General features: G+C 43.1%; 2 protein-coding genes across 2 annotated transcripts; one reads left to right on the forward strand and one right to left on the reverse strand.

Moving 5' to 3' along the window:
• Window positions 1-313: 313 nt before the first annotated feature.
• LOC118949068 (histidine-rich glycoprotein-like) lies at window positions 314-1,497 on the reverse strand (the record flags this gene model as incomplete). Its single annotated transcript, XM_036973653.1, has 2 exons — window positions 1,456-1,497; window positions 314-1,253 (listed from the first exon to the last, which is right to left on the reverse strand). Coding segments are annotated over exons 1-2 (982 nt in total), but the record flags the coding sequence as incomplete, so codon positions are not given.
• Window positions 1,498-3,176: 1,679 nt separating this feature from the next.
• Window positions 3,177-9,947, forward strand: LOC110513429 (tetraspanin-8-like). The gene is made up of 9 exons (XM_036973654.1): window positions 3,177-3,457; window positions 3,793-3,861; window positions 4,375-4,491; window positions 4,845-4,919; window positions 5,097-5,192; window positions 5,734-5,850; window positions 8,224-8,280; window positions 8,619-8,702; window positions 8,837-9,947. The coding sequence occupies exons 1-9, from the start codon at window positions 3,398-3,400 to the stop codon at window positions 9,002-9,004; spliced, it is 843 nt and encodes a 280-aa protein (XP_036829549.1). The 5' UTR covers window positions 3,177-3,397; the 3' UTR covers window positions 9,005-9,947.
• Window positions 9,948-14,273: the final 4,326 nt, after the last annotated feature.

Consider the following 14,273-nt stretch of genomic DNA (forward strand, 5'->3'; position numbering starts at 1 on the left):
ACTACTACTAATCACACAAACTACTACTAATCACACAAACTACTACTAATCACACAAACTTCTACTAATCACACAAACTACTACTAATCACACAAACTACTACTAATCACACAAACTACTATTAATCACACAAACTACTACTAATCACACAAACTACTACTAATCACACAAACTACTATTAATCACACAAACTACTACTAATCACACAAACTACTATTAATCACACAAACTACTATTAATCACACAAACTACTACTAATCACACAAACTACTATTAATCACACCAACAGCAATTATCTACAATGTAAAAATACCTTCCTTTAGCTGGGACCCGTGTAGGTGCTGCCAGTGTTCCTTTAGCTGGGACCTGTGTAGGTGCTGCCTGTGTTCCTTTAGCTGGGACCCGTGTAGGTGCTGCCTGTGTTCCTTTAGCTGGGACCCGTGTAGGTGCTGCCTGTGTTCCTTTAGCTGGGACCCGTGTAGGTGCTGCCTGTGTTCCTTTAGCTGGGACCCGTGTAGGTGCTGCCTGTGTTCCTTTAGCTGGGACCTGTGTAGGTGCTGCCAGTGTTCCTTTAGCTGGGACCCGTGTAGGTGCTGCCTGTGTTCCTTTAGCTGGGACCCGTGTAGGTGCTGCCTGTGTTCCTTTAGCTGGGACCCGTGTAGGTGCTGCCTGTGTTCCTTTAGCTGGGACCCGTGTAGGTGCTGCCTGTGTTCCTTTAGCTGGGACCTGTGTAGGTGCTGCCAGTGTTCCTTTAGCTGGGACCCGTGTAGGTGCTGCCTGTGTTCCTTTAGCTGGGACCCGTGTAGGTGCTGCCTGTGTTCCTTTAGCTGGGACCCGTGTAGGTGCTGCCTGTGTTCCTTTAGCTGGGACCCGTGTAGGTGCTGCCTGTGTTCCTTTAGCTGGGACCTGTGTAGGTGCTGCCTGTGTTCCTTTAGCTGGGACCCGTGTAGGTGCTGCCTGTGTTCCTTTAGCTGGGACCAGTATCGGTACTGCCTGTATTCCTTTAGCTGGGACCAGTATCGGTGCTGCCTGTGTTCCTTTAGCTGGGACCAGTATCGGTGCTGCCTGTGTTCCTTTAGCTGGGACCAGTATCGGTACTGCCTGTGTTCCTTTAGCTGGGACCCGTGTAGGTGCTGCCTGTGTTCCTTTAGCTGGGACCTGTGTAGGTGCTGCCTGTGTTCCTTTAGCTGGGACCTGTGTAGGTGCTGCCTGTGTTCCTTTAGCTGGGACCTGTGTAGGTGCTGCCTGTGTCCCTGAGCTGGGCCCAGGGTTGGGAGAGAGACGGAGACAAAGGGAAAGCGACAGAGAGAGAGAGAGAGAGAGAAAGAAAGAAAGAAAGAAAGAAAGAAAGAAAGAGAGAGAGAGAGAGAGAGAGAGAGAGAGAGAGAGAGAGAGAGAGAGAGAGAGAGACCCTATTCTGACCCAGTCTCTCCTCATTCTGGACTACAGACTTACCTGGGTCTGAGGAGACTCTATTCCTACCCAGTCTCTACTCATTCTGGACTACAAACAGTCAGTTAATTACCTGGGTCTGAGGAGACTAAGACTCTATTCTGACCCAGTCTCTACTCATCATGGACTACAGACAGTCAGTTAATTACCTGGGTCCCAGGAGACTAAGACTCTATTCTGACCCAGTCTCTACTCATCATGGACTACAGACAGTCAGTTAATTACCTGGGTCTGAGGAGACTAAGACTCTATTGTGACCCAGTCTCTACTCATTCTGGACTACAGACAGTCAGTTAATTACCTGGGTCCCAGGAGACTAAGACTCTATTCTGACCCAATCTTTCCTCATTACGGACTACAGTTAATAACCTGGGTCCCAGGAGACTAAGACCCTATTCTAGCTCAGCCTTGGATCAATAAAGCAAATCTTTATTTCTCTTGTCTTCTATCACTTGCTCATTTGCTCTCTCTCCTCTCTCTCTCTCTACTCACTGTCTGTCTGTCTTTCTCTCTTTCTCTCTCACCAGCCTGTGATATCTTTCCAGCATTTTGCTACACCCGCATTAATATAGTATTTGATTTAATAAACTTTCAAATTTGATTTGAGTCTAGAGTTGGTGTAATGTATCTCTGTAAAAAACTAAAATATATTTTCATATTCGTTCTGCTATATCCATGCAATGAAATGTGAGTAGGCAAGTTTGTAAACACTGGAAAAAATACTTTAGATGATGCAGGACAGGCCTAGATACAGCGAAATATAACTAACCCAAGATAGTTCATCTGTGCCGTTTACAGTGGGAGCAAATAAGGAAGAGTGGGCAGAACAAGCAAGGTGGTTAAAGCCAAGCAAGAGCTAGCGAGATCCTATTGGCGCGCTGTAGCGTGTATTTGCATATTTCCATTAGGGAACGCCTACTCTGTGAAGTGCGCTTGTGCACAAATTCAATTCGACCTTGCACTCTTTCTAAACAATTCCATTTAAATATTTGGAGAAGTCTTTAAAACTTACTTCACTGTGTTTGTAACATATTGTAGTTTAGGGAACAGAAAAAATATACTGAGGTCAAATGTTTAATCGATGAGAAAATTAGCAGAACGTCTGCCCAGTTTCACGTAGTTCCATCCTCTCCCACTCCACCCACGACTGAACTACCATTTGGTGGTGAGAAAACGTAAAAATCTAAACGGATGCTTCAGCTTTATAGGCCCAGTGACATGTCTGGGTTACTCCTTCTGTCTGTGCTTACGTGTAGTGATGTCCTATGTTTTTGTTGTTATTCTGTTGTAATTTGAAATGTACTTTTAAAAAAATATATATATACAGAAAAAAAGCTTACGGTATGTGACTTATATATATACTTATATACTTTTATATATACACTAGATGATTTTATGGGTGTGTGTGTTGAAGCCATTGAACCTCCATCTTGGCATTCCCCCACAGTTGTAATTGTATATTGGAATCTTTAGAAAAGCATTTATTCCATTAGAGACACCTTAATGCATACGTCCAAATTAAATCACGTGAGCTAATCATACAAACAAAAAATAGAGAAAAAACAAAAACATTTCCCTTTAAAGTATATATTTTTTTGATGACTAATGATACTGTCCCAACTACAACAACAAAAAGTATTAAATACATGTAATTTTGTCCTTTATTTATAAATACTGTAGATCTCCATTCATTTTTGTGGCGGACTGGGCCGAACCGGGGAGTTCCAATATGGCCGACCGTTGGCTTCAAAGGCTTATAATGGCAATACATACCTTTTCTCCATTCCAGGGTTTATATACATCGTTGGTTACAGTGTAATTTACAGGAACTAACTCAGTACTGCCGACAACATCTGCTACCCGGAAAACTGACACACTCACGAGCAGCACGGACAGGTAGAGTTCGTTTTCTGAGAGCTGAAGTGTGTACCTGATAAACACGACAATGGCTAAACTTAATAGCTGTTTCCAACGGCTTTTTGTCTTCTTCAACCTGCTGTTTGCGGTAAGTTAGCAACTCTTTATTTGTAAATACAAGTAGGAACATGCGATTAACTCAGTAGGCGATACTTTAAGGTTACTTTCGATTGTAATCAACTGCGCAACAAAACAACAAGTTCGTGTATCTTCTTCACCAAAAACTTCTGCCCATAAAAGTTAGTTTCAAAATGTTTGTAGCCTGTCTGTGTGAAATTATATGGTTTCTATCCACTTTCCTACGTGTCTCTCTCCATGTTGTATAAAGTTGTATAATCCAACTTCACATCCGTTAAATATGGCTTTAAAGACGTGTTTTATTACCTTATGTTATTTGATAGTGAATGGGATGTTTTTCTTTAGATCGTTGGAGGTGTGATTATCGGCCTGGGACTTCTGGGTCAATTCGGCTACAATGACAGCACTTCAGAGGTAAAATGGGATCTAGCTCTGGTCCGTGGCGTTACATGCGGTTTGAGCTTTGAAGAAGTTTTAAAGCCGCACACGTAACACCCTAGACAAGAGCTAAATGGGCTCAAAGTTCAAATTACATTCAAACTGAATTTTACGAATAGATATATATGGATATTGAATGAATTCTTACCAAAGATAATTCATTTTGATTATATAATTTCTCTATTTTGAAAAAACAAAAGTGGAAACAAACAGTTACTCATAAGCATTAAACGCTTCAGCATCTGAAAAACAGGTTAATGTGTCAACAGTTTATGTAGTAGACTATAACTATACTTCCTTATTGGTTAGCTATATATACACAAAGTGAACTCTCGTGTACAAAGTCGATGTTCCTAAATATACAAGAATTATAGGTCTACTGTGCAATAATAAAAGATGTGATTTCTCCCTATTAGGAACATAGGCATTGCTATTATGATGTCATAATGGTACGCTGAGACACACGGTGGATGTTGTATTGTTTTTCAGTTTGAAAACCAGACCAAAGGGTTTCTGGTGATGTATCTGGTAGGAGGCATCACCATGGCCATGTCTCTGCTCGGGGCGTACGGAGCACACGGAGGGAAGAGAATTCCCCTGATCGTGGTGAGAGGGTCTACTGCGACCAGCTGAGTTCACATTCGAACAGACATCTACGACCATAGAGACAGAACAATATACAATATGTCACGGTTTCCCAGACACAGATTAACCCCAGTTCTGGATTAAAAACTGGTTTTCGATGAAGATACCTACTTGAGCTTGCTTTTTAGTCCAGAACTAGGCTCAGTCTGTGTCTGGGAAACCACCCTGATATCCTGTTTTATATCGTACTACGACATTGGGTTAGGAAAGACACCGTTTCGTAACCTGTTTTGTTCACTGAGTCACACAGTAACTTTATTGGACAGAAAATTGTTTAAGTCTCTCTATCTCTCTCTTTCACATTCTCTCTCTAGTTTCTGGCGGCCTGTTTTATTTGCTGCTTCGGCCTCCTGCGTCTGGCGGTGCCCACAGCCATGTACCGTTCGGAGGTATTGTTGGTTAATAATAATGTCTGTACATGACTGTCCTGTAATACTGATGTGTTATACTAGTAAGACTGTGTGTGTGTGTGTGTGTGTGTGTGTGTGTGTGTGTGTGTGTGTGTGTGTGTGTGTATTATGTAAAGGCCATTGTTGACACCAGTGGTTGTTGTGTTTGTTTTGCAGATGAAGCAGTTCGTGGAGGCGAAGTTCCGTGAGGCCCTGCCTCTGAACGAAGCCTCCCCTGATGTTAGACAGTTCACCGAGAGGATTCAGCTGAATGTATGTACAGGGACATTTTCCGTCAATCATTTCACCACAATATACTCGACATGTCCATAACATTCATTATATCAAAGGATCCCGCTTGGGATCTATTCTGTCTTTTCCATGAATCATCATCAGCAGGAAATATTTCACTAAGGTTTACAATAATATCATTCATTATATACTTTATAGTTTTGAGAAGTTACGTTCTAGTTTCGTGTACAACATGTACCTCAGTAATGTTAACTTCCTGTAACAACACACTGTAGTGTTCACTTGATCTCTACCCTTGACCAATGAGTCTACTGTCCTCCCAAACCCCCCAAATTGAAGTGTTCCTTCCAAATAGGTCCAGACACTGCTGGGCATAACAGACTTGTTTTGTTGACTCTAACCAGCAGTAATGAGGAAGAGGTTGACCTCGTGGTTCAACTAGTTTACTGTTCTCAACATGTCCTTTGTGTTGAGGTTGACCTCGTGGTTCAACTAGTTTACTGTTCTCAACATGGCCTTTTGCTCGATACGCTGACTGACTGTGTGTGGGTTTTTTTAACAGTTGAAGTGCTGTGGGCTGTTCAGTTACACAGACTGGGGCAACAACGTCCCTGACTCCTGTCTCTGTCAGGGGGAGGAAGATCAGATGGAGGGTACATGCCTGAACATTCAATACCGGGTGAGTTCAGATGAACTCTACATGACAGGACTGATGATGTAGCTTTATAGTCAATAGTCTCCTCCTTCTTCTTCTCAGTTCTTATGCACATAGGTTTACATCCTGTTAGATACATTCATTAAGGGTTATGTCTGTTAAAGACATTCATTAAGGGTTAAGTCTGTTAGAGACATTCATTAAGGGTTAAGTCTGTTAGAGACATTCATTAAGGGTTAAGTCTGTTAGAGACATTCATTAAGGGTTAAGTCTGTTAGAGACATTCATTAAGGGTTAAGTCTGTTAGAGACATTCATTAAGGGTTAAGTCTGTTAGAGACATTCATTAAGGGTTAAGTCTGTTAGAGACATTCATTAAGGGTTAAGTCTGTTAGAGACATTCATTAAGGGTTAAGTCTGTTAGAGACATTCATTAAGGGTTAAGTCTGTTAGAGACATTCATTAAGGGTTATGTCTGTTAGAGACATTCATTAACCTCTAGCGACGAGAAATTCGGTATCCGGGAGCGTAATTATAGCCTCAAGCTCATTACCATAACGCAACGTTAACTATTCATGAAAATCGCAAATGAAATAAATATATTGGCTCACAAGCTTAGCCTTTTGTTAACAACACTGTCATCTCAGATTTTCAAAATATGCTTTTGAACCATAGCTACACAAGCATTTGTGTAAGAGTATTGATAGCCTAGCATAGCATTTAGCCTAGCATTCAGCAGGCAACATTTTCACAAAAACAAGAAAAGCATTCAAATAAAATAATTGACCTTTGAAGAACTTCAGATGTTTTCAATGAGGAGACTCTCAGTTAGATAGCAAATGTTCAGTTTTTCCAAAAATATTATTTGTGTAGGAGAAATCACTCCGTTTTGTTCATCACGTTTGGCTAAGAAAAAAAACAGAAAATTCAGTCATTACAACGCCAAACTTTTTTCCAAATTAACTCCATAATATCAACAGAAACATGGCAAACGTTGTTTAGAATCAATCCTCAAAGTGTTTTTCACATATCTATTCGATGATAAGTCATTCGTGGCAGTAGGGTTTCTCCTCTGAAGCAAATGGAAAAATACACGCAGGTGGAGATTATGCAATAATTGCAACGGAGGACACCAAGCGAGCACCTGGTAAATGTAGTCTCTTATGGTCAATCTTCCAATGATATGCCTACAAATACGTCACAATGCTGCAGACACCTTGGGGAAACGACAGAAAGTGTAAGCTCATTCCTGGCGCATTCACAGCCATATAAGGAGACATTGGAACACAGCGCCTTCAAAATCTGGGGCATTTCCTGTTTGAAATGTCATCTTGGTTTCGCCTGTTGCATCAGTTCTGTGGCACTCACAGATAATATCTTTGCAGATTTGGAAGCGTCAGTGTTTTCTTTCCAAAGCTGTGAATTATATGCATAGTCGAGCATCTTTTCGTGACAAAATATCTTGTTTAAAACTGGAACGTTTTTTTATCCAAAAATTAAAAGAGCGCCCCCTAAATCGAAGAAGTTAAGGGTTATGTCTGTTAGATACATTCATTAAGGGTTATGTCTGTTGGAGACATTCATTAAGGGTTATGTCTGTTGGAGACATTCATTAAGGGTTATGTCTGTTGGAGACATTCATTAAGGGTTATGTCTGTTGGAGACATTCATTAAGGGTTATGTCTGTTGGAGACATTCATTAAGGGTTATGTCTGTTAGAGACATTCATTAAGGGTTATGAGACATTCATTAAGGGTTATGTCTGTTAGAGACGTTCATTAAGGGTTATGTCTGTTAGAGACATTCATTAAGGGTTATGAGACATTCATTAAGGGTTATATCTGTTAGAGACGTTCATTAAGGGTTATGTCTGTTAGAGACATTCATTAAGGGTTATGAGACATTCATTAAGGGTTATGAGACATTCATTAAGGGTTATGAGACATTCATTAAGGGTTATGAGACATTCATTAAGGGTTATGAGACATTCATTAAGGGTTATGAGACATTCATTAAGGGTTATGAGACATTCATTAAGGGTTATGTCTGTTAGAGACATTCATTAAGGGTTAAGAGACATTCATTAAGGGTTATGAGACATTCATTAAGGGTTATGAGACATTCATTAAGGGTTAAGATACATTCATTAAGGGTTATGAGACATTCATTAAGGGTTATGAGACATTCATTAAGGGTTATGTCTGTTAGAGACATTCATTAAGGGTTAAGAGACATTCATTAAGGGTTAAGAGACATTCATTAAGGGTTATGAGACATTCATTAAGGGTTATGAGACATTCATTAAGGGTTATGTCTGTTAGAGACATTCATTAAGGGTTATGTCTGTTAGAGACATTCATTACGTCGTGTCAGTTTTTCTTATTCTTCTGTTTTTCAGTTGTTGTTCCTTTCAGAGTACAGGATGACTGGACACCAGAAGCTGATCTACAAACAGGTTGGACCAGCTTCCCTTTTCGGTTATCTTTAAATCAACCGTCTACATTCCTAGACAGAAACGGTTGCTTTTGTCACTGATCAGAGAGCAGCACACTGTGGAGACCGAAGCTCTTCTGTTGAGCCATGATCTGAGTCGTCACGTTAATTACACAGACATGAAATTCACCAACCTCTTTTTCAGTCTGCACATTTTGAGTTTTTTTGTGATCCCTGCGGGAATTGAACCCGTGACCTTGGCATCGCCTAGTACCACACTGTAACCATGTGAGCCAGACAGGACCATGACTGAGTTGTGATCTGTGTTCCAATGAGTATTAACGGCCCTCTGTCCCACAGACCTGCTTCCCCATCCTCGAGGGCTACCTGGCTAAAGCTCTGGACATCGTGTTGGGCGTTTTCTTCGGATTCGCTGCTCTGGCTGTGAGCATGCATTCTTTACCGCGCACATTTCACACCTTACACATCACACTGTCAGTTGAATATCTCTACTAGTCCCCTGGCTTGCTGTCACCCGCGTGGTTGTTTTTAATTCACGTTGTTGTGTTGTCCTCCAGCTCCTGGGAGCGGTGATGTCTGCCGTCCTGCTGGCTCAGCTGAGGAGCTCTACCGTAGCGGTTCCTGTGGTGTTCAGTGTCAGCTCTCACCCATCCACGTTCGACTTCAGTTCCCACCCACCCAAGTACAGCAAGCTTTACGACGAGCCTGAGAAGCCTGAGAAGTGAAAAAGCAGACTGAGGTTCAGGATGTGGTTAGTTAGATGACATGGTTTTAGGCTGTTGTTCAGTCCGGCTCAGCATAGAAATATAACTACTAGAATGGTTAAAGCCCCACAACCATGGGGTATGATCAATATAGTTAAATGGGGATTGTCTTTCTTTCTAGTGATCCATTTCTATGGTGTCCAGACTCCCACTGTTTTCCTTCCACATCTTCTCATGGTTGTTGTTGTGTGTTTTTTCAACGGAGAGGTCTCCTTAACTCTCTTACTGACTGTCAAACCAAAAAGGAAGGTGCTGCTTCCTTCTGTGTGTAATTAGCTTTGATTTGAGTTCTACGTTTTAAAAGAGAATCACCACCGGTGGTTTTATACACATGCAGGGAATTCTGGGTAAAATGGTTGGGGAACGTTACGTTTTATTTGCAGAATGAGATGCAGTGAACCGGCAGGGCGTTTTGAAAAGAGGATATCGCAAAGAGAGAACAACTCTGAGATAATAATGAACCGGCAGGGCGTTTTGAAAAGAGGATATCGCAAAGAGAGAACAACTCTGAGATAATAATGAACCGGCAGGGCGTTTTGAAAAGAGGATACCACAAAGAGAGAACAACTCTGAGATAATAATGAACCGGCAGGGCGTTTTGAAAAGAGGATACCACAAAGAGAGAACAACTCTGAGATAGTAAGGACAGAATGTCATTTCCATAGGACTTTGAATGTCAAATCATTTGCCTTGAAACTGCAGTAATAAAGAGGGAAACGGAAGGGAAGGTTGACAAATAGAAACAGGGAAATAAATATCAGGAGCAGACAGAAGTCCTGTAGCTTTTTGCTCTGAAATGGAACAATGTTAAGTGTTTTGCTCTGAACTGTACATCCTTATATGGAATATACAACATGCCAACTGTCTTGCTCTCTATGTTTCTAAATAAAGCATCTGTCTTCTACATGTGTCTCTTTTTGTACAAATATATTATAATTTGGAACTTATTTACAACTCTTTTGAGGAATATATTATATATATATATATTAGAATTTTGAAATGATTTCCTCTTTTGAGAAAACATTCTATTTTAGATGCTTTGCATATTAAGTTCCAATTCAGTTGAATTAAAAACTCTAGATGCTATTGTCTACCAACCTGGAGCTACTGAGAGAGGAGAGAACCCTGACTAAAACACCCGAGGGAAGAGACAGGTGAGGGAGCAGAGGAGAGGAGAACCCCCGACTAAAACACCCGAGGGAAGAGACAGGTGAGGGAGCAGAGGAGAGGAGAACCCCGACTAAAACACCCGAGGGAAGAGACAGGTGAGGGAGCAGAGGAGAGGAGAACCCCGACTAAAACACCCGAGGGAAGAGACAGGTGAGGGAGGGAGCAGAGGAGAACCCTGACTAAAACACCCGAGGGAAGAGATAGGTGAGGGAGCAGAGGAGAACCCTGACTAAAACACCAGAGGGAAGAGACAGGTGAGGGAGCAGAGGAGAGGAGAACCCCGACTAAAACACCCGAGGGAAGAGACAGGTGAGGGAGCAGAGGAGAGGAGAACACCGACTAAAACACCTGAGGGAACAGACAGGTGAGGGAGCAGAGGAGAACCCTGACTAAAACACCCGAGGGAAGAGACAGGTGAGGGAGCAGAGGAGAACCCCGACTAAAACACCAGAGGGAAGAGACAGGTGAGGGAGCAGAGCAGAGGAGAACCCCAACTAAAACACATGAGGGAACAGACAGGTGAGGGAGGGAGCAGAGGAGAGGATAACCCCAACTAAAACACCTGAGGGAAGAGACAGGTGAGGGAGGGAGCAGAGGAGAGGAGAACCCCGACTAAAACACCAGAGGGAAGAGACAGGTGAGGGAGCAGAGGAGAGGAGAACCCCAACTAAAACACCAGAGGAAAGAGACAGGTGAGGGAGGGAGCAGAGGAGAGGAGAACCCCAACTAAAACACCAGAGGAAAGAGACAGGTGAGGGAGGGAGCAGAGGAGAGGAGAACCCCGACTAAAATACCCAAGGGAAGAGACCGGTGAGGGAACAGAGGAGAACCCCAACTAAAACACCTGAGGGAAGAGACAGGTGAGGGAGCAGAGCAGAGGAGAGGAGAACCCCGACTAAAACACCCGAGGGAAGAGACAGGTGAGGGAGCAGAGGAGAACCCCGACTAAAACACCCGAGGGAAGAGACAGGTGAGGGAGCAGAGCAGAGGAGAACCCCGACTAAAACACCCGAGGGAAGAGACAGGTGAGGGAGGGAGCAGAGGAGAGGAGAACCCCGACTAAAACACCAGAGGAAAGAGACAGGTGAGGGAGGGAGCAGAGGAGAGGAGAACCCCGACTAAAATACCCAAGGGAAGAGACCGGTGAGGGAACAGAGGAGAACCCCAACTAAAACACCTGAGGGAAGAGACAGGTGAGGGAGCAGAGCAGAGGAGAGGAGAACCCCGACTAAAACACCCGAGGGAAGAGACAGGTGAGGGAGCATAGGAGAACCCAGACTAAAACACCCGAGGGAAGAGACAGGTGAGGGAGCAGAGCAGAGGAGAACCCCGACTAAAACACCCGAGGGAAGAGACAGGTGAGGGAGCAGAGGAGAACCCTGACTAAAACACCCGAGGGAAGAGACAGGTAAGGGAGCGAGCAGAGGAGAACCCCGACTAAAACACCAGAGGGAAGAGACAGGTGAGGGAGCAGAGGAGAACCCCGACTAAAACACCCAAGACAGACAGAGAGAGAGACAGAGGGGGCCCAGGTCTGACAGAATCTGTGCAGAAGACTTCAGATTCTAGTAGGGTGAGGCCGGGTGCTGCAGACTTTCCTAGGGCCTCACCCTACTAGAATCTGAAGTCTTCTGCACAGATTCTGTCAGACCTGGGCCCTGACAGTAAATCTCAGTAAGACCAAAATAATGGTGTTCCAAAAAAGGTCCAGTTGCCAGGACCACAAATACTAATTCCATCTAGACACTGTTGCCCTAGAGCACACAAAAAACTATACATACCTTGGCCTAAACATCAGCGCCACAGGTAACTTCCACAAAGCTGTGAACGATCTGAGAGACAAGGCAAGAAGGGCATTCTATGCCATCAAAAGGAACATACATTTCAACATACCAATTAGAATTTGGCTAAAAATACTTGAATCAGTCATAGAGCCCATTGCCCTTTATGGTTGTGAGGTCTGGGGTCCGCTCACCAACCAAGACTTCACAAAATGGGACAAACACCAAATTGAGACAGAATTCTGCAAAAATATCCTCCATGTACAATGTATAATACCAAATAATGCACGCAGAGCAGAATTAGGCCGATACCCACTAATTATCAAAATCCAGAAAAGAGACGTTAAATTCTACAACCACCTAAAAGGAAGCGATTCACAAACCTTCCATAACAAAGCCATCACCTACAGAGAGATGAACCTGGAGAAGAGTCCCCTTAGCAAGCTGGTCCTGGGGCTCTGTTCACAAACACAAAGACACCCTACAGAGCCCCAGGACAGCAGCACAATTAGACCCAACCAAATCATGAGAAAACAAAAAGATAATTATTTAACACATTGGAAAGAATTAACAAAAAAACAGAGCAAACTAGAATGCTATTTGGCCCTACACAGAGAGTACACAGCGGCAGAATACCTGACCACTGTGACTGACCCAAAATTAAGGAAAGCTTTGACTATGTACAGACTCAGTGAGCATAGCCTTGCTATTGAGAAAGGCCGCCGTAGGCAGACATGGCTCTCAAGAGAAGACAGGCTATGTGCTCACTGCCCACAAAATGAGGTGGAAACTGAGCTGCACTTCCTAACCTCCTGCCCAATGTATGACCATATTAGAAAGACATATTTCCCTCAGATTACACAGATCCACAAAGAATTCGAAAACAAATCCAATTTTGAAAAACTCCCATATCTACTGGGTGAAATTCCACAGTGTGCCATCACAGCAGCAAGATTTGTGACCTGTTGCCACGAGAAAAGGGCAACCAGTGAAGAGCTAACACCATTGTAAATACAACCCATATTTATGCTTATTTATTTTATCTTGTGTCCTTTAACCATTTGTACATTGTTAAAACACTGTATATATGTATATAATATGACATTTGTAATGTCTTTACTGTTTTGAAACTTCTGTATGTGTAATGTTTACTGTTCATTTTTATTGTTTTTCACTTCATATATTCACTTTGTATGTTGTCTACCTCACTTGCTTTGGCAATGTTAACACATGTTTCCCATGCCAATAAAGCCCTTGAATTGAATTGAATTGAATTGAGAGAGACACACACAGAGAGAGAGACAGAGACAGAGAGAGAGAGAGAGGGAGAGAGAGAGACAGACAGAGAGAGAGAGAGAGACAGAGACAGAGACAGAGAGAGAGAGAGAGAGAGAGAGAGAGAGAGACAGAGAGAGAGAGAGAGAGAGACAAGCGTTAGGAGGACAGTTGTGGGAGACAGTGTGAGACAGAGACAAAGGAGAGAGGACAGAGAAAGGGAGAAAGAGATGAAGGATGACCCCAGAGACAGGATGACCCCAGAGAGAGGATGACCCCAGAGAGAGGATGACCCCAGAGAGAGGATGACCCCAGAGAGAGGATGACCCCAGAGAGAGGATGACCCCAGAGAGAGGATGACCCCAGAGAGAGGATGACCCCAGAGAGAGGTAGAATGATAGCAGAAGACATACATTTGAGAGAGACCATTGGTATCCTTCAGAAGGAGATGATGCCGGTTCATATCCATGCAGGTGTGATCATGCCTGGTGAGACATCACAGAGGAAGAAGGTGAGACATGTGACATCACAGAGGAAGAAGTTGAGACATGTGACATCACAGAGGAAGAAGTTGAGACATGTGACATCACAGAGGAAGAAGGTGAGACATGTGACATCACAGAGGAAGAAGGTGAGACATGTGACATCACAGAGGAAGAAGGTGAGACATGTGACATCACAGAGGAAGAAGGTGAGACATGTGACATCACAGAGGAAGACGTTGAGACATGTGACATCACAGAGGAAGAAGTTGAGACATGTGACATCACAGAGGAAGAAGTTGAGACATGTGACATCACAGAGGAAGAAGTTGAGACATGTGACATCACAGAGGAAGAAGTTGAGACATGTGACATCACAGAGGAAGAAGTTGAGACATGTGACATCACAGAGGAAGACGTTGAGACATGTGACATCACAGAGGAAGACGTTGAGACATGTGACATCACAGAGGAAGAAGTTGAGACATGTGACATCACAGAGGAAGAAGTTGAGACATGTGA

This window comes from Oncorhynchus mykiss, unplaced genomic scaffold (genome assembly GCF_013265735.2).
Source record: "Oncorhynchus mykiss isolate Arlee unplaced genomic scaffold, USDA_OmykA_1.1 un_scaffold_287, whole genome shotgun sequence".
Classification (NCBI taxonomy): Eukaryota; Metazoa; Chordata; class Actinopteri; order Salmoniformes; family Salmonidae; genus Oncorhynchus; species Oncorhynchus mykiss.